Source organism: Somniosus microcephalus, chromosome 16 (assembly GCF_052327205.1).
Source record: "Somniosus microcephalus isolate GS21.2 chromosome 16, FLI_Smic_1.0, whole genome shotgun sequence".
Classification (NCBI taxonomy): Eukaryota; Metazoa; Chordata; class Chondrichthyes; order Squaliformes; family Somniosidae; genus Somniosus; species Somniosus microcephalus.
Genome location: NC_141002.1, coordinates 57166658 through 57187789, shown reverse-complemented (window position 1 = coordinate 57187789; position 21132 = coordinate 57166658). Strand labels below are relative to the sequence as shown.

At 40.9% G+C, this 21132-nt stretch overlaps 1 protein-coding gene and 1 pseudogene across 3 annotated transcripts in view; both read left to right on the top strand.

The window, feature by feature from the left end:
• Positions 1-21132, top strand: part of LOC147106202 (potassium voltage-gated channel subfamily KQT member 1-like) — a 289282-nt gene that overhangs the window by 136879 nt on the left and 131271 nt on the right. For 2 of the 3 annotated variants that reach the window (XM_086009089.1, XM_086009090.1), the window contains exons 4-6: positions 14271-14397; positions 15034-15112; positions 17311-17407. In XM_086009089.1, coding sequence (XP_085865215.1) covers positions 14271-14397; positions 15034-15112; positions 17311-17407 — 303 coding nt within the window. Of the gene's footprint in view, positions 1-7924; positions 8132-14270; positions 14398-15033; positions 15113-17310; positions 17408-21132 lie in introns of those variants that run through there. The other variant, XM_086009091.1, reaches the window with a different exon arrangement.
• On the top strand, positions 18387-19646 carry LOC147106203 (uncharacterized; annotated as a pseudogene).

The window sequence follows — 21132 nt, the reverse complement described above, 5'->3', positions numbered from 1 at the left end:
ACCATCGGGAACATCCTTCCAGCATCTAGTCTGTCAAGTCCTGTTAGAATTTTATAAGTTTCGATGAGATCCCCTCTCATTCTTCTAAACTCCAGCGAGTACAAGCCCAATCGACCCAATCTCTTCTCATACATCATTCCTGCCATCCCAGGTATCAGCCTGGTGAATCTTCGCTGCACTCCTTCCATGGCAAGAACATCCTTCCTCAGATAAGGCGACCAAAACGGCACATAATACTCAAGATGTGGTCTCACCAAGGCCCTGTACAACTGCAGCAAGACATCCTTGTTCCTGTACTCAAACCCTCTCGCTACAAAGGCCAACATACCATTTGCCTTCTTAACTGCCTGCTGCACCTGCATGCTTACTTTCAGCGACTAGTGCACAAGGACGCCCAGGTCTCGTTGCACTTCCCCTTCTCCCAATCTATTGCCATTTAGATAATCTGCCTTCCTGTTTTTGACACCAAAGTGGATAACCTCGCATTTATCCACGTTATATTGCATCTGCCATGCTTCTGCCCAATCACCCAACCTGTCCAAATCATACTGGAGTTTCTCTGCATCCTCCTCACAGCACACACGCCCACCCAGCTTTGTGTCGTCTGCAAACTTGGAGATATTACATCTAGTTCCCTCGTCCAGATCATTAATATATATTGTGAATAGCTGGGGTCCAAGGACCAATCCCTGCGGTACCCCACTAGTCACTGCCTGCCACTCTGAAAAAGAGCCGTTTATTCCAACTCTTTGCTTTCTGTCTGCCAACCAGTTCTCTATCCAAGTCAATACCTTGCCCCCAATCCCATGTGCCTTAACTTTACCCGCTAATCTCTTATGCGGGACCTTATCGAAAGCCTTTTGAAAATCCAAATACACCACATCCACTGGTTCTCCCTTATCTATTTTACCAGTTACATACTCAAAAAATTCCGGTAGATTACTCGAGCACGATTTACCTTTTGTAAAGCCATGTTGACTTTGTCTGATCCGGTCACTTTTTTTCCAAGTGCTCTGCTATTACTTCCTTTATAATGGACTCTAGCATTTTCCCCACTACTGATGTCAGGCTTACCGGTCTGTAATTCCCTGTTTTCTCTCTACCACCCTTTTTGAACAGTGGGTTAACTTTAGCTACCCGCCAATCCATGGGTACTGTTCCAGAGTCTATCGAATTTTGGAAGATGACCAGCAATGCATCTACTATTTCTAGGGCCACTTCCTTAAGTACCCTAGGATGTAGATTATCAGGCCCTGGGGATTTATTGGCCCTCAATCCCATCAATTTCCCTAACCATTTCCCTACAAATACTGATTTCTATCAGTTCCTCCCTTTCATTAGACCCTATGTTCCCCGACATCTTTGGGAGGTTATTTGTGTCCTCCTTTGTGAAGACAGAACCAAAGTATGTATTTAATTGGTCTGCCATTTCTTTGTTCCCCATTATAAATTCCCCTGATTCTGACTGCAAGGGACCTACGCTTGACTTCACCAATCTTTTTCTCTTCACATATCTATAAAAGCTTTACAGTCAGTTTTTATGTTCCCTGCAAGCTTACTCTCACACTCTATTTTCCCCCTCTTAATTAATCCCTTTGTCCTCCTTTGTTGGATCCTAAATTGCTCCCAATCCTCAGGTTTACTGCTTTTTCTGGCCAATTTATATGTTCCCTCCTTGGATCTTATGCTATCCCTAATTTCCCTTGTTAGCCACGGTTGAGTCACCTTTGTTTTATTTTTATGCCTAACTGGGATGAACAAATTCTGTAGTTCATCCATGCAATCTTTGAATGTTTGCCATTGCCCATCCACCATCAACCCTTTGAGTGACATTCCCCAATCAATCCTACCGAACTCTCACCTCATACCATCGTAGTCTCCTTCATTTAAATTCAGGACCCTAGTCTCTGAGTCAACTATTTCACTCTCCATCTTAATGAAGAATTCTATCATATTATGATTGCTCCGACCCAAGGGGCCTTGTACAACAAGATTGCTAATTAATCCTTTCTCATTACATAATACCCAGTCTAAGATGGCCTGATCTCCAGTTGGTTCCTCGACATATTGGTCCAGGAAACCATCCCGTATACACTCCAGGAATTCCTCCTCCACAGTATTGTTACTAATTTGGTTAGCCCAATCTATATGTAGATTAAAGTCACCCATGATAACTGCTGTGCCCTTATTGCACGCTTCTCTAATTTCCCGTTTAATGCCATCCCCGACCTCTGCATTACTGTTTGGAGGTCTATATACCACTCCCACTAACGTTTTCTGCCCCTTGGTATTTCTCAGTTCTACCCATACAGATTCCACATTTTCAGAGCGAATATCCTTCCTTTCAATTGTAAGCATACTGAGCAGCAAATTACATCAATTTGGCATAGAATGCATATTTGCCAGCTCATGGATCTAAAGTACAATTTAAACTACTAATTAACTTATTTGAACCGAATGTTGTTGTCATTTGTGGGTGGGAATGGGACAGTGCTGTGCTGAAAAACATGGCGCAGCAGTTACCGTCTCATTCCCGCCGAGTTCCGGGCTGCAGCCATTTTGGTGGTGTCCTTGTAATGGGTGCCTCAGGCAGGCGCATCATTAGCCCATGCATATACGGGTTCTATGATGTGAACTGGACGTCGATGCAATTTTCAGGTACTATTGGACGGAACATGTGCGACGCATACTCCGCCCATTGGTACTTGGCACTGAGCGTCCAACCTAGTGGTCCTTAAAGGTCCTGTAATGTTTTTTGTGGGGACAAGAATTAATGTTCCTTCTGGCCTCACAAAAATGTTACCATCTGCTGATGGCCCCCCCCCTCACAATTATCTGCCCCCTCCCTTAACCAAATTCTGCTGATCCAACTCTGCCAGATTTCCCACCTCTCCAACGGCGAGCTGCCTGTCTACACTCCAAGCATGCAAGCAGTGCATCGATGGAACAGTAATGACAACCCAACCATGAAAATTCGTTGGACCTCTCGCCATTGAGATTGGTCAGAAGGCAGGCGTGCCCGCCCGATGCCTGTCAAAACCGAAAATCGACCCCATTATGTAATACTTGGAGATAACATTTGATTTTGTGGTTAAGCTTACCAGCATTTTTAAATTTGAACAATTCCATTGAAAACAGGGAATTTGGTAAGACATTTCATGTATTTCAGAATACAAAATGGCCCAACAATGCAATCAACATTCAAAACTTATGCATTACTTCAGAAATGTTAAAATTACAAGCTAAGATTGTGTTTTTAATATTATCCCAATTTAACATGTTTTCAGTTAAATCAGGAAAATATTTAATACCTTCTGTGTAAGGCTGTGTTTGGGAGCTGTACAAAAATCAAGCTAGGGTTAGAAATAAGTTATAAGAAAGTTGTCGTACAATTTCTCTGTTAGGCAACTATAAGCATTGCATTTATCAACTGGAAAACATTACAGTAGAGGTTGACGTGTTAAATAAAAAATTGCAATGTGACTCATGAATTGCGTAATTTTCTTTGTTATCCTATTTCATTTGAATAGAATATTACATTTTTTTGAAGGAAGTAACCATTGAACTCTTGATTTTTGGCAAATTCAAGGAGAAGTTGTAATGAATAACCATCATAAGTTTTTTTTTAAACTGGCAATACTTAATTTAGAATCAAGGATTGTGGCTAGTGGAGCAAGATGTTTAGATATAGTGGACTATGGCAGCTAATAAGAAGGGTGAAGTCAAGCTGTCAGATTGAATATCGGCTTCTAGCTGCACACATGTGCAAATAGTGAGGCTTCCAAACTTCTGTGACACGCTCTTAGGCCTGATTGTTCAAAGTTGGCATTCTCTAAGAGAATCTTCATGAACACATGATCCATTTGGTCACACGACTTCCTTCTTACAGCAGAATACATAGTGATCAGTGAGGGAGAAAAGTTGGTGTATGTTTTTCACTTCACCACAACTGCAGCTGAACAAATACAGCTATTTTATGTGTTTTTTAATCACTTGTGTAGAATACTTTCAAAATATGAAAAGGGTGTATTTAGTTTCTTATTTTAGTAGTATATTGTTACAAAAAGGCACTGATGAAAAAGATCTCTCTAAATATTTAATAAAAAAACCAGCTAATTAAACTTCTTAAAGTTAGTTTTATTATTCCAGAAACTAAATATAACTTGCATAACAGATACAATTTTTGGAATGAAAAGATTGATGTCATTAGGACACAGTGGAAGACTGTTTTAACATACTGTTATAACTTTAATTTTAGCATTTTAATAATTAAAATGAAACCAGTAAGAATTTGGATAATAATGCATCAGATTAGATAAATTGGTTTTACACTCAAAAATAACTTTCTGCTAGCTTTTTAATAAAATGTATGATTTTATAGTACCTAAAATTATCATCATATAAGATATATAGAGAGTCCTACATTGACACTACTTACATAAACCTGCTGCTTGTAAAAGCTGGGATACAAATCACATCTTAGGACATAGGAACTTAAGAACAGGAGTAGGCCATTCAACCCCTTGAGCCTACTCCACCATTCAATTAGATCATGGCTGATCTGTACCTCAACCTCATTTACCTGCCATGCTCCATATCCCATGATATCCTTAGCTAACAATGTCAATCTCAGTCTTGAAAGCTCCATTTGCCCAACAACCACAGCCTTTTGGGGAAGGGAATTCCAGATTTCTTCTGCAATTTTTTGTGAAGAATTGCTTCCTGAGTTCCCTCCTAAATGGCCTAGCTCTAATTTTAAGATTGTCCCCTTGTTCTTTATTCCTCCACCAGAGGAAATAGTTTCTCTGTATCTACCCTACCAAATCCTTTTAACATTTTAAACATCTTGATCAGATTGCCCCTCAATCTTTTATATGTTCACTAAATATACCAGTGTAACATATAAATTGGGGATCCTATTGAAAGCACAAGCATAACGGGTGTACCATGTATCAATGTGTTAAATCTGGATATCTTTAGGTAGTGTGTCCTTGAAATAATCGACAGAGACTGCAGAGGAACAATCAACAGGTGTTTACTGGATGAGGGTTGCTCTAAAAACTAAACAGTGCAGATCCCTACCCAGGGTTAGATACAGGTGTGGTCACTGCCGGTACTACAGTATACAGGAGCTGTAAAAAGTAGTTCTCCCCTTAAAGGTACATACACTACACAATGTGCACCAGATTTTTCAGTTATGTGTTGCTAGCATATCATTCACTTATTAAATCAGACTGGTGAAATGGGTAGACACATGGCAGATTAAATTTAATGCAGAGAAGTGATCTATTTTGGAAGGAAGAATGAGAAGCAATATAAACGAAATGATACAATTTTAAAGGGGATGCAGGAACACAGAGCTGGGAGTTTATGTACACACATCTTTGAAGGTGGCAGGACAAGCTGATAAGGCTGTTAAAAAAGCATTTGGTATTCTTGGCTTTATAAATAGAGGCATAGAGTATAAAAGCAAAGACGTTATGCTTTAAAACACTGGTTAGGCCTCAGCTGGAGTATTCTGTCCAATTCTGGGCACCACACTTTAGGAAGGATGTCAAGGCCTTGAAGAGGATGCAGAGGAAATATCCTAGAATAGTGCCTGGGATAAGGGATTTCAGTTATGTGAAAAGACCAGAGAAGCTGGGATTGTTTCTTTAGAGGAGAGATGGTTAAGGGGTGATCTAATGGGTGTTCACAATTATGATGGGTTTTAGAGTACAGAGGGAGAAACTGTTTCTACTGGCAGAAGGGTCAGTAACCAGAGGACACAGGTTTAAGCTGATTGGCAAAAGAACCAGAGGAGAGATGAGAATTTTTGTTACACAGCGAGTTGTTATGATCTGGAATGCACTGCTTGAAAGGGTGGTCGAAGCTGCTTCAATAATAAATTTCAAAAGGGAATTGGAGAAATTTGCAGGGCTGTGGTGAATGAGCAAGGGACTGATTGAATAGCTCTTTCAAAGAGCCAGCACAGGCACAATAGGCCAAATGACCTCCTTCTGGATTCTATGATTCTATGATTCTATTGTAGTTCCTTTGAATCTAGTCAAATCAATTTTACTGCTTCCATGAGACGCCAATTGATAATTTTTGAACTTTTAGACAGAACAATTTCCTCCCTGCCCCCACCAAGAAAAATGTACAATAGACAATCATACTTAGAAAATAATGAACAATTCAGGATTGGAAACGGCATCAAAGAATGCCCCAAATGTAGTCAGTTTGGCCAAAGGCCTGATCAATTAAATTTTGAAGCCTCGCTATGGGGATCTTCAATTTTAAAGCCAATTCATTTCTTTCGACTTAAGTAATTCAGCAAGGTCCGAAGATCCATATTGATCATTTATTTTTCAATTGTGCGATAAGTCAGACTGAGTTGATTTAATTCAAAAAGAAAAGATCGTTTTGGGGATCCAAAATACTTGGATTTTTTGTGAAATAATGCAATAAAAGGATCAATTATACCTGAAATGACAGATTAGGTTTTTTTGTTTGTTCTTGTGATGTGGGCAATGCAGACAAGGTTGCATTTTTGCCAATCCCTCGTTCCCTGAGGTGATGGTGGTGGTGGTGGTGGTGGCACTTCTCCTGAAACTGCTGAAGTCCTTGTGATGGTGCTCCCAAAATTGTTCCATGATTTTGACCCAGTGATGTTGAAGGACTGGTGATATATGTCCAAGTCAGGATGGTATGTGGAGGGAAATCTGGAGGTAATGGCTCCCAAAACATTGCTACTCTTATAGGTGATAGAAGTGCAGGTACTGTTAAAGTAACTTTGGCGAGTTGCTGCAGTGCATCATGTAGATCGTACATACAGCAGCCACAGTGTGCTGGTGGTGGTGACTTGGAAACAATGTTCTCTTGGTGAAATAATTGTGTAATAGTGAATGCCTATGAATCATTTTGAAATTCCATCTTTCCATTTTTGTGCTTTTTCTTTAGCCTGGCTATGCTCTGTTTTACTATTAGTCTTGGCAACGGCTTAATTGTTACAAAGTTTCATCCATTAAGTTATTGGTTGAACTGTAAAATGTGTGGCAAGGATTAATGTTGATACCTCATCTAGCTAGCCAACCAGCTGGTAAGGGGAAAAGTCAAGAAACTTTGTAGACATTTTATTAATATACCTGAAAACAGATTATTTACAACTAATAATAGATTTTGTCTTTGATATAATAACTGAGATCATGAAAAATAGGGAAGTGTGGCTTATAAAATGGGCATAAATCTAAAATAAAATGAACTTGATAACTGATGGTGTGATGATGTTTGATTTTTTTTTAAATCCTTAAGCCACAAAATAAAATTAAAATCAAAAGCAAAAAAAAACAAGGACTGTGTGAAATTGCTAGGCAACATCCGTGGAGAGAGAAATAGAGTCAACGTTTCAGGTCGAAACCCTTTGTCAGGACATGACGAAGGGTTTCAACCTGAAACATTGACTCTATTTCTCTCTCCGTGGATGTTGCCTGGCCTGCTGAGTTTTTCCAGCATTTTCTGTTGCTATTTCGGATTTCCAGCATCCGCAGTATTTTGCTATCGGACTGTGTGAAATTGTGCATTCCTGATCTTGGATTGGAGTAAGTCATGCATTTATTGTCAGCGATGGTTTGTGTCTCAACCAATTACTTGAAATAGCTTTCACTTTTTGCTTCCTGGCTTGATGTCAAGTCCAGAGCCGGTTTGCTTCTTATGGCCCCACTCTAGTTTTTGCTACATGCAGTAAGAATGATGTGCTGTACCCTTCCTTCATTAAGGGAAAGCTGCAAAGGTTCAAAACATTTAATAAGCTATTTTGTGATCTGAATATGTAAAACTCAAAATTTCCAAACCAATTTTATTTTCCTGAAGGTTTTAAGTTGGATCTACAAAGCTTTTAGATAAAGTTCACTATAACATTAATTAGCTTACAATTGATTGTATTGTCTCTGTTTTGCCATATCTGCCAGATTCTTCAGACACAACACAAGCTTTCTCAGGCAGCTGAGGTAAAGAATCCTTCAGAAAAATGCAATAATGAACCTGATTGGGTGCAAATAGCAATGATTAGAGATGAGCATATTTCTCCAAAAGTGAGCCATTGTGGGAAATAAGAGTCAAAAGTTTATTTTCACCGAGAAGGATTACTGGGGTAAGATTCATTCATTTTGCCACCTGAGTTACTGGCCTATATACAATACTGTGCCCATTGTTGTTTGTCAGAATTGGGACAGGTTAACATTAGGTCTGATGGTCCTGTGTGCTTTTTCTTTGTGAGCAAAATATAAAACCACACTCGATTGCCACAAATTTATCCCTTGAATCTTGAATTGTCTCTTTTTCTTCAATTATGTTATTCATTCCTTCTATCTCGCGCTCTCTCTCTCTCATTTAAAACCCTTAATTGTGGCAGTAGTTACTCCAGTAATAGCAAATACGAAATTTGCTGTAAGATATTCAACAGTATCATCTGTAAAAAGGAGGGTAAACACTGTTTTACTAGTGCACCAGATGCACATTAGTGTTTGTTAAACCATGCGGGTTACAGTCAGACATTCCAACCTGAGGAACGTTTTATAGGGGTGAAAGCTCAGCGAAGAACCAAAGATGCGAGGTTTAATCAAATTTGCTGGAAAGTCATGGGAAGCCTCTGGAAGATTTGGGTCTATGTTTGAAATAACTTTTATGAGGAACCTAAAGCTTGAGCTAAGTTTATAAAATAATCCAGGTGAGCAGAAATGAAGGTGCCACCTTTGCAATAGGGGTGAGCTGGAAGGTTTAGTTATAAATGCCACCAGTTGCACATGCACAGCATGATGTGGATCACAATCAGTGGCAACAGAAGTAGAATGACACATTAAGACATGGAAGAGTGAGCAGTTCAATCAATAATTGTAGATCTTTGTCATGAAACTCTGAAGTTGAATCATCTTGCTGTACTTGAATTACACACGTGCTTTCACTGGTAATAAATGGTTACTGAAATTGGGGATGAACATTTAGATACATGCAGACTCGAGAGTCACAGTCAAGCCCTACATCATAAATGTTATTTACCAGAATTCAGAGTTACAATAAGAATTTCTCGTACTGTATGTAGGGACTCTACAAAATACATCTTTGCTCTGGCTGGTAATTCAGATGACACCGATTAATGAGCTGATCCCCCTCAGCCCACGAGGAAAATTGGATGCTCTTGACAAATACAGCCACTAGACTGCTAGGAAAATTTGGATGCATTAGCTGAATACTCCTGAGGATATATTGAATACAGGCAATAAATGTATTGTAAAGACACCGAGTAGAAGAAAATACATATAATGAAAGTCTGCCCAGCGCTCCTTCCAGCTGCCAACAGCACAAGCCATAGAAAAAGATGGATATGTTAAAATTTCCTCTTGGGCGCTATGAGAAAAATAGCTTTGTATCAGTATAGCATGGATAGAAAAAAAAAATGTTGTCCTATTCTGCATGGGCTGTTACTTTTTGGGCTAGATATTTATTTATTTTTGAGTTCAGTGTCACCAGTAAGTGGGCCTCATGTACCCTACAATCTGGAATGCACTTCTTCCTGCCCAAGTCCCCTGGACCTGATGGCCTGCATCCTAGGGTCTTAAAAAGAAGTGCTTGCAGAGATAGTAGATGCATTGGTTGTAATCTACCAAAATTCCCTGGATTCTGGAGAGGTCCCAGCGGATTGGAAAACCGCAAATGTAATACCCCTATTCAAGAAAGGAGGGAGACAGAAAGCAGGAAACTATAGAGCAGTTAGCCTAACATCTGTCATTGGGAAAATGCTGGAGTCCATTATTAAGGAAGTAGTAGCAGGGCATTTAGAAAATCATAATAGTCAAGCAGAGTCAGCATGGTTTTATGAAAGGGAAATCATGTTTGACAAATTTGCTAGAGTTCTTTGAGGATGTAATGAGCAGGGTGGATAAAGGGGAACCAGTAGATGTAGTGTACTTGGATTTCCAGAAGGCATTTGATAAGGTGCCACATCAAAGGTTACTGCACAAGATAAGAGCTCATGGGGTTGGGGGTAATATATTAGCATGGATAGAGGATTGGCTATCTAACAGGAAACAGAGAGTTGGGATAAATGGGTAAATTTCAGGCTGGCAAACTGTAACTGGTGGGGTGCCACAGGGATCAGTGCTGGGACCTCAGCTGTTTACAATCTATATTAATGATTTGGATGAACGGACCGAGTGTAATGTAGCCAAATTTGCTTATGATACAAAGATAGGTGGGAAAGAAAGTTGTGAAGAGGACACAAGGAATCTGCAAAGGGATATAGATAGGTTAAGTGAGTGGGCAAACATTTGGCAGATGGCGTATAATGTGGGAAAATGTGAGGTTATCCACTTTGGTAGGAAAAATAAAAAAGCAAATTATTATTTAAATGGAGTGAGGCTACAAAATGCTGTGGTACAGAGGGATCTGGGGGTCTTTGTACATGAAACACAAAAAGTTAGCATGCAGGCACAGCAAGTAACTAGGAAGGCAAATGGAATGTTGGCCTTTATTGCAAGGGGGATGGAGTATATAAGTGGGGAAGTCTTACTACAACTGTACAGGGCATTGGTGAGACCACACCTGGAGTACTGCATACAGTTTTGGTCTCCTTATTTAAGGAGGGATATACTTGCATTGGAGGAAGTTCAGAGAAGGTTCATGAGGTTAATTTCTGAGATGAAGAGATTGTCTTATGAAGAAAGGTTGAGCAGGTTGGGCCTATAATCATTGGAGTTTAGAAGAATGAGAGGGGATCTTATTGAAACATAAAAGATTCTGAGGGGGCTTGACCGGGTAGATGCAGTGAGGATGTTTCCCCTTGTGGGGGAATCTAGAACTAGAGGGCATAGTTTCAGAATAAGGGGGCACCCTTTTAAAACAGAGATGAGGAGGAATTTCTTACATAGAAAGATAGGAGTAGGCCATTTGGCCCCTCGAGCCTGCTCCGCCGTTCAATGTGATCATGGCTGATCATCCAAATTCAGTACCCTGGCCCTGCTTTCTCCCCATACCCCTTGATCCCTTTAGCCTTCAGAAATATATCCAACTCCTTCTTGAATATATTTAATGAATTGGCCTCTACTGCCTTCTGTGGTAGAGAATTCCACAGGTTCACCACTCTCTGGGTGAAGAAATTCCTCCTCATTTCTATCCTAAATGGCTTACCCCTTATCCTTAGACTGTGACCCCTGGTTCTGGACTCCCCGACCATCGGGAACATCCTTCCTGCATCTAGTCTGTCCAGTCCTGTCAGAATTTTATAAGTTTCAATGAGATCCTCTCTCATTCTTCTAAACTCCAGCGAGTATAAGTCCAATCGACCCAATCTCTCCTCATATGTCATTCCTGCCATCCCAGGTATCAGCCTGGTGAATCTTCGCTGAACTCCTTCCATGGCAAGAACATCCTTCCTCAGATAAGGCGACCAAAACTGCACACAATACTCAAGATGTGGTCTCACCAAGGCCCTGTACAACTGCAGCAAGACATCCTTGTTCCTGTACTCAAACCCTCTCGCTACGAAGGCCAACATACCATTTGCCGCCTTAACCGCCTGTTGCACCTGCATGCTTACCTTCAGCGACTGGTGCACAAGGACACCCAGGTCTCGTTGCACTTCCCCTTCTCCCAATCTATTGCCATTCAGATAATAATCTGCCTTCCTGTTTTTGCCACCAAAGTGGATAACCTCACATTTATCCACGTTATATTGCATCTGCCATGCTTTTGGCCAATCACCCAACCTGTCCAAATCATCCTGGAGTTTCTCTGCATCCTCCTCACGCCCACCCAGCTTTTTGTCATCTGCAAACTTGGAGATATTACATCTAGTTCCCTTGTCTAGATCATTAATATATATTGTGAATATATATATTCTTCTCTCAGAGGGTCGTGAATCTTTGGAATTCTCTACCTCTGGGTCATTGAATATATTTAAGGTGGAGCTGGACAGATTTTGAACGATAAGGGAGTCGAGGGTTATGGGGAGCAGGCAGGAAAGTGGAGTTGAGGCCAAGACCAGATCAGTCATGATCTTATCGAATGGCGGAGCAGGCTCGAGGGGCCAAATGCCTATTCCTGCTCCTAGTTCTTATGTTCTTATATCTAGATATAAGTGATAGTGAGATCCAGGGATTAGAACAGAGATTTCTTATTTTGTACACCAAATACTAGAATATATCTAGTAAAATTCAGCTAGCCTAGATCGACAGAGATGTGGCTTAAGTACTGGTAATTTTTATGAATGCAAGTGTGGAATCAAAATTTACATATTTTATAGTTAGTGCCATTAACTTTAAACATATTAATGAGTACAGGAAACTTTGGTTTATCCAGAGGTTAACTGTCCAGAATGCTCGAGCCACCGGCAAAATTCAGGAGTCGGTTCAGTAAGTTTTTTTTCTTTTCGTTGCTTTTTTTTTCACTAGTCAGGCTCTGCAAGGTCTAGCTAAAGCTGTTGCTTAGCTACAGAGACGCTTGCAAGCTATGGCCGACTGTTTAGAAGCACAGGGTTTGTTGCTAGATACGGAGCTCAAAAGCTTCCGTATATTTTAACATTAGCGCTGGTTTGTCCGGCAGTTTTGATGGGACGGCAACAGCTCGGTCCCGTCGGTTCTGTCGGTGGCGGATAGCACAAAGTTTCCTGTACTGAAGATGAGCTTTGGCCCTCTACACCCACAGCTAGTGGAAGGAAGGGAGACAATATAAGAGAAGAGAATGAAAGAGGTTGCAAAATAAAAAGAATGGAGTAGTTAACGATTAGGGGGGAAAAATTCAGTTGTTTACGCCTCCCGTTAGCGCCTTAAGAGGGCGCTAATGGGGCGCAAAGCAACTAGCGCCCGGGCGCAGCAATGTTTGCGCCGCTCGTGAAATTAACTAGCCATTTTGCGGCGGCGCTAAACCCGCCACGATCTCCTGCGCCGGCAGATTGTGACGTCAGTCGACTGCACAACGCCCCGTTAGCGCCCCAGACCTGAAATTGAGTGGCGCCCCCTGCCTTACCGCCTGCCGCTAGCAACGACAGGTTGCGGGGAGCGTTTTGCTGTCAGAAAGGGACTAGGGGGAGCGCTATTTAAAGGTGACTACTTCCTACCTTTTTTTGTTGGTGACATTTTTGCACCACGCATTCTGAGAGGGAGAGAGAGAGAGACACTTCTGGAGAGATTCAACACTGTGTGAAGGGGTTTTGGGTACTGAGCAGCACTTTGAAGGTTGGTTTTGATTTGCCCTTCCTTGTATCAATTTAAAAGAGACTATGGGGGCTGCACTCTGAGCTCTTTCCCTGGTTCTCGCCATTGTTCTTTCCAGCAGATTTGATGTACAGGTCTCTCCAGACTGAGATTCAGGCCGAGATTCAAGGCTGCAATGAGCAGGATGTGGATGGAGAACAAGATCAACCCTCCCCTTTAAGATAAAAACAGAAAATGCAGGAGAAACTCAGCAGGTCAAGCAGCATCTGTGAAGAGAGAAACAGAGTTAACGTTTCAGGTCGATGACCATTCGTCAGAACTCCCCTTTAAGAATTGGACGGTGCCAGTGTATCTGTGTTCCATTGCTGACTGACATCACATGAGCTTCGCCAGCGCTGTGAGGTAGCGCCTCGTTCCTTGGCCTTAGCGCCTTAAGAGAGGTGTGTAGCGCCTGATTTAGCGCTCCAATCACCTCCAGGGCCGATAAAAGCCAAGTTTGCCGTCGGAGGCGATAATTAGCGCCAGGCGCTAAACTTTGCGCACGGCCGCTAATGGCGCCCCAAACAGGGCTATACTGAATTTCTCCCCCTATGATAATTAAGTGAAAGTGCTGAACAAATTGAAAGTGTGATTGAACCAAAAAAGGGAGTATCACAAAAGGATATTTAACACACATGTAAGATATAAGTGGATTCGAAGGAAAGTAAAGACTGATGAATATGAAAAGCAAACAGAAGATTAAAGGATCAGCAGAATGAAAAGAAAATAGAAATTTCTTCCTTGGTGTGTGCTTTAAATAGAATGAATCACCCAAAATGGTACACCATTGCACACATTGGAATGTGGAACTGCATAAATGTTACCCCTAGAATTAAACATTGAAATTGCTCTTGGCAATATTAGTGGAGTAATTTATTCTCATGACACTCCTCTGTTGGCAATTTGAAGTCGTAAATGGTTAATATCTCTGTTACAATGTCCTGAGAATATTTTAAGCGTTTGTCCATTAATACCATAAGCAGTCATTGCTTTCAGTGCACAAAAATTAATCCACTCTCAACAGTTCTTTCTTTCTCTACTTAGGAAATTGTATTAGTGGTTTTTTTCGGTGTTGAATATATGGTACGGCTGTGGTCGGCAGGCTGCAGAAGTAAATATGTTGGTGTTAAAGGAAGAATTCGATTTGCCAGAAAACCTATTTCAATTATAGGTGAGGATTTAATGGAGTTTCTCTCAAATATCTTAACTTTAACCACCTATGTTTAAATCATTGCCAACTATGCTTTCTTGAGGTAACTGTCAAGCAAAACATCCTGAGGTTCTCGATAAGTATCTGACTTTGTGACAATTACCAAAATATTTTCAAAAAACCAACACAGTCTAGATTTATTATTGCATTATAAAAATTTGGTTCAGGGATGGATATGGAATAGTTGAATGACATATAGAATAAAGTTTTGAATACACTAAGTGCTCTTACAGTAACATCATCTTGGTGAACAGAGGAAGAGAGAAAATCAGGAAGAGCGTCAACCCGGGCCACTCCTGAGTCACAGAAGAACGTGGGAGCAGATCCCTTGATTACTTTTTCAACTGATGTGGGGGAAAAAGTATAACTTGGATGAAGTTCTGGGCATGTTTTTACTATTCATAAGTTGTAATTTTCATTGAGATTGAAATGAGGTAGAAACTAAAGTTTACAATAGTCTTGAATTTGCTGTTCCAAGTGTAGTTTTTGAATGTTTACTACCAATGTAATGAATTTTTGGGACATTATCTTGAAAAGATTAAAATAATTTCTTTGTTATATTTGGAACTAATTGGCATGTCTGATTTTGATTTGCAGATCTGATCGTTGTGATTGCATCCATTATAGTGCTCAGTGTCGGATCAAATGGCCAGGTGTTTGCCACATCTGCCATCAGGTATTTCTCTACAGTTTTATAAATTAAACTGAACTGGGACAACAAATAATTTCTGTCCATTGGTCCAATTAGATTATGGGATTCAGTAGCTGCAGAGCAGAGTTCTGATTGGCTGAGAGCTGTTGTAAAACTTGCAATAGATTATGGTGAGATCCATATCAATGTTGGTCAACATTGTAAAATCTTTGATATGCTTAAATATAATACTGCATTTGCAGCCTAATTTTGAATATGATTTATCATTAAATATTTTGATTTATTTTTGAGAACATTGTTTCACTAGGATCCAATGGCATAGAATTTGGAGATATGCATTATTTTACAGCATCTGCTGATCAAGTTGCTGTTGAATGTATTTCTCAATATTCCTCACTGCTTAATTAGAATAGGGACAGTCTGAGGCAATGTTAATATCAGTGGTTAATATGGATGGAATGCTCTAGTGCAACTTTCTAGTCCTTAACAACTTCCCCTTATTTATTTCCAATTCTCTTTTTGTGAAATTTTGTAAATTCAGCCATTTTTGATCATTCGTGATTTTCTGCAAGTAGAAACTTGCTCAGTTTGCCCTTTTTCTGTATGCGTGTTCTTCGTGTGCAGCACTAGTTACTATAGGTTGACTTAGAATTGCAAAAGAGTTTCACATCCAAAAAATACCAGCTTATATTTTTTCCTTACACTGTTTCTTCTGTCCCATTCTGCTGCTGCAGAGTTTTAACTTACTGTTTTTGCTGTGCTAAAGTATGTAATATCATCCACTAGCAGCACTGGAGAAGGATAAGAGCCTATATATATGTTTGATAGCAATGCATTGCTATCAACTAGCATTATTTTTTTAAATTAAATTTTAACCCCATTTCCACTTAAGTGAGTGACTGTTGGGGAAGAAAGTTTTAAGCAGTAATATTTTAAAAGTTTATCCTCCATTAATAACCAATCTGCGGTTACTGGAAGAAAGAACATTTAAGACAATTTTTAAAAAATCCTTTAATGGGGAAAAAAGGATTGGAAGGCAACAGACATCAAAGACTGAAAATTGAATGGCATTAGGAGATAAAGAAAAAATCTAAGGATTCATTTTTTGTTGCACTTATAAAACTTCTTTTCCTCCAGCAATGGCAGATTTACTGATGTAAAATTCTGACACAGGTGAGAATAAAACTGGCTAGGAAGGGAGGAGGGATGTGGAAGGGAGAGTGTTGAGTACTCCTTAGTAACTAATTCAACTTTAATAAATGGTTGTTATTGCATGCAAATGTAGACTACTTTTAGACTGGATGACAACCTTTATAAAATCTAGGATGGATGCACAGTTCCCGGCCTCAAAATATTTCCTTGCTTGTCAGAGCTAATGCTTTGGATTTAGGGGGAACAAATACAAAATAAGCAGTAATCATACACGCCCATAATCTATTGATAGCAATGAACTCTCAGTTTTTTGCTTCCCTGAGTTTTAAAGTACTGAGAGCCATTTTAGCATTTGGTTTCATCTCTCACCAAAATGGAATCGGGTGCATTGAGGATAGAAACACAATTGCAAATTTGAGATGGGGAAGGAATTAAGATGCAAATGTTGGAAAACTTGAATGGTCAAAATTAAATGGCTTTTTTTTTAAAAATTGTATTTTGGACATAGGATACTGTAATATGACATGGAAGAAAATGTCTAGCAAAGGAATTTAGGTAGAAATTATTTCCTGAAGACAGTAATTTTATGCACCCTTTGTTACCTTGTGTTTGTAATGCACTTTCAAATAGAGTGTATGTTAAAAAATATTTCAATAAGTTTTTTCTGTAGGAGCATTTAGGGGGAAGAACTAGTATGCAACATGATAGGAAAAGGCAAATTTCATAATTTGAGTTTGTAAAGAATTAAGGAATTGAAGTAGAGGCTAGAAAGTGTGAATCACATTGTATGAGGGTACTATAGTCAAGATTCTTTTTGGAATGCTGTACCATTTTGCATTTCTTTTTCATACTATAAATGTTTGAAGAGGCTGAGTCTGATGCTAACTGGAATATCTCACCAATATTAATGAAACAGTAAAATATTAGAAAGTAACAACTAAATTGGAATGGACTTTGAGATGAAGGACATAATTTTTTTAAATCAGAAGTTTAATTAAACTATTTACTAAAGTACAACATTTTTAAGTGTTTCGTTTTTTAATGTAATTGTTCCTATTTTGTCTTTTCAGGGGCATTCGTTTCCTTCAGATCTTACGGATGCTGCATGTGGACCGGCAAGGTGGCACTTGGAGACTTTTAGGATCTGTTGTTTTCATTCATCGTCAGGTATGCCGCTCTTCTGAGCAACCAAGAGAGGCACCAGCGGAATCTATCTTTAAGTATTCAGATATTCTAACTGTGGGCCTGAGTAGTTAAGAGGTTGTGACTTTCCCACCAGGGCCACATAGCAGGAAGAGGAGATGTGGCCAGAAGAGGCCTAAAAAGTTCTCTTAATTTTTTATTAGCTTTCCTTGTGAGGCTAGGAGGAGCAGGAGTGCTCCCCCTGGCCCCATTTAAAAAAAAAAAAAAAAAAAAGTTTAAGCCTCTCCTGGCCTGGGCTCCTGCCCCCAATCTTGAGGCCCTCCCAAAATCCTCTCCGTGCAACTTACCTGAGTGCCGGGGACCACTCCTTTGTTCCTCAATGGCATCTTTCTGCTCCCAACATTGCCCTACTGCTCATCAGATGCTGCTTCCCACCAATTTTGAGCAGGAAACTGACCAGGGGTGTTATGTTCATTAATAACCAGTGTTAAAATAATTTGATGGCCATTTTGTCACTCAGATCCTTGCCTGCAATACCGAATAATACTTTTATTTTCAAAGTCACCCGTGCACAACTATCAGGCATAGTACCAAGAAAGACTTGCATTTACATGCATTACATCTCTCAAAAACATCCCAAAGCACTTAACCTACAACCAATTACTTGAAAATGCATTAATTGTTCTTATGTTGGCAAATGTAGGAACATTAGGTTTCACTTTTTCTTTAAATATATTTTTGATCAGTAACATTATCTAATTTGTAATAAATAACATGATTTAATTAATCTTCAATACAATGCAACAGTGGGCATTTTTTAATTAGTGCATGTACTCAGGAACTAACTGATTCACAGTGGATTAAAATCTATCTGCACTGATACATTTTCTTTAAATGGGCAAGCAATCCTATTATTCTAATTTATTTTCCTTCCTTTATTCCACCAATTTTCTCTCTTCCCCTTCTCTTCCAAAACGTAAATTCGTGCTGCCTGCTGTTTTACATGATTGCTGCATGCAGTCAGCACTACCCGCGCTGTTCATTGACTGCACACATCAGCAGGGGGCCTGATATTGCGAGTGACTAGCGCTACTTAAAGGCAGCCTGCACCTCTTCCTTCATCCCTCAATCTCTTCTGACTTTGAAGCTACAGATGGTGTAAACACGCACTTCTTACTTTCTCCTTTCCCCTCAGCACAACACGACCCTTGTCCCTTTTTCAATTCAGATACCCAAGAACTGAAGCCTTCCCAGTCAGTGGAGGAAGAGGAAGAAGATAGTGACGGTGAAGACACACCATCACCTGTTCTTACACACCCAGCCACCAGCTCAGAGACTGACACTGCACGTATTTTAGAGGCTAGGATAGAGGAGGGGTCTGCACGTGGCGAGACACCAAGCACAAGTACACAGGAGCCAGGGTGGGGGAAAGGATAGCGTGGGTGCCAGCTCACCAGAGGGTGAAGTTGCACAATAGTTCTGCTGCAGAGGACTCGGATAAGGACTTTGATGTGCCAGGCTATAGAAGGCTGATTGGTGTACATAACCAAATGCTTGGTTTACTGGAAAGCCTGCCAGAAAGTCTATGCTCAATGTCAAGGAGCATGGAGGAACCCAGCACTAACTTGGCACAGGGCTTTGTGCAGAGCTTGAAGCCCATCCTTTCCAACATGGAACAGGTGGTCATCTTCATCAGTACACCTGTGGAACCCGCCATGATGCAGTGTCTGATGGCCAATGTTGCAGCTTCCATTGCAGCACAAACCACTTCCATCAGAGGTCGGAGTGCTGCAGTGAAAGCTCAGACTACTGCCATCATGGCTCTGGATACCACTGTTCAAAGGGGCTTCCAAGACATCACAGCAGTCCATCAATCTGTTGTCCAACAGATAAGTAGGATTGCTGAGGCGCCGCCCCGGGAAAGTGGCAGTGGCTCCATGTAGCACAAACCTGCTTTCCTCTCTCAGGATGACAGCATTCCTGCTCTCACCGTTGCCACTCCGGCATTGCCCTTGCTGTTGCCGGTCAGCCAGCCAGCCGAGACTGCTGCAGCCCAAGCCAAATTGGTGCAGTCTGAAGCCAGGGCTTCTAGGCCTAGAGCTGCTCGAGGTCACCCTACAAGGCCATCTGCAGTCTCCTCAATTGGAGGTCAGCAACCTTCCACCACCCAGCTGCAGTCACTGGAGCATTATCTTGTAGAAACACTAGGAGAGGCAAAGGCACATGGAAGACAGGTACTGAAGGAATGCACAAGGGTGATTAGTTTATTTTTGTATGCATTATGTCATAATTGAATCCATAAATTTGGATTGGAATGTGCATTTTCTAGTGGTTTTATTTTTGTGTTGTCAGAAAGAGGACGAGGCGATGGTCAGTGATAGAGAAAAGATAAGGAGTGTGGGACTGTTGGTGAATGGGGAGTTGTGGTTGAGGTTACTGGCGTCGCTCATGAATTATTTCATCACATAGAGCCCGGGCAGAAAGGGGCTGTCTATGTTGTAGCCTCCTTTCCTCTTCCTCCAGTTCCTCCTCCTCCTCCTCCTCCTCTTCCTCCTGTTCCTCAGCTTCTCACCTGATAGGTGGGCTACAAAGGCTGTTCCTTCATAATGTGCAGGCTGTGCAGCATACTACCCAAATCTTGATGCCTGCTCAGTTGAGTACTGCAGGGCCCTCCAGAGTGGTCCAGGCAGCAAAGCATTGCTTGAGGATGCTAATGGTGTGCCCTATAATACTCTTTGTGGCAGCATGGCTCTCATTGTATGCCAGCTGTGCACGTGTGCGTGGGTTCTGGACCAGAGTTGTGAGCCATGTCATGAGTGGCTAACCCTTGTCGCCCAGTAACCAGCCTTTGACTTGCCATGGTGGTCCAGATATAAGTGGTACAAAGGACTGCACAGAATGAAGGAATCGTGACTACTACCAGAATAACGGGCATTCATCTTCATGATGCGCTGCCTGTGGTTGCACACCAGCTGCACATTGAATTTGATTGAATTTTTTGAGGAGGCACCAAGGAGGATGGATGAGGGTAGTGTGTTTGATGTAGTCTATATGGATTTTAGCAAAGCTTTTGATAAGGTCCCGCATGACAGACTGGTCACGGAAGTAAAAGCCCATGGGGTCCAAGGCAAAGTGGCAAGTTGGATTGAAAATTGGCTCAGAGGCAGGAAACTAAGGGTAATGGTTGAAGGGTGTTTTTGTGACTGGAAGGCTATTTCCAGTGGGGTTCCGCAGGGCTCAGTACTGGGTCCTCTGCTTTTTGTGGTATATATCAATGATTTGGACTTGAATGTAGGAAGTATGATTAAGAAGTTTGCAGATGATACAAAAATTGGCCGTGTGGTTGATAATGAAGAAGGTTGCAGACTGCAGGAAGATATCAATGGACTGGTCAGGTGGGCAGAACAGTGGCAAATGTAATTCAATCTGGAGCAGTGTGAGGTAATGCATTTGGGGAGGGCTAACAAGGCAAGGAAATACACGATAAATGGTAGGACAGGTAGATAATGTGGTTAGGAAGGCATATGGGATACTTGCCTTTATTAGCCGAGGCATAGAATATAAGAGCGGGGGGTTATGCTTGAACTGTATAAAACACTAGTTAGGCCACAGCTAGAATATTGCATGCAGTTCTGGTCACCACACTACAGGAAGGATGTGATTGCACTAGAAGGGGTGCAGAGGAGATTTACGAGGATGTTCCCTGGGCTGGGGAATTTTAGCTATGAGGAAAGATTGGATAGGCTAGG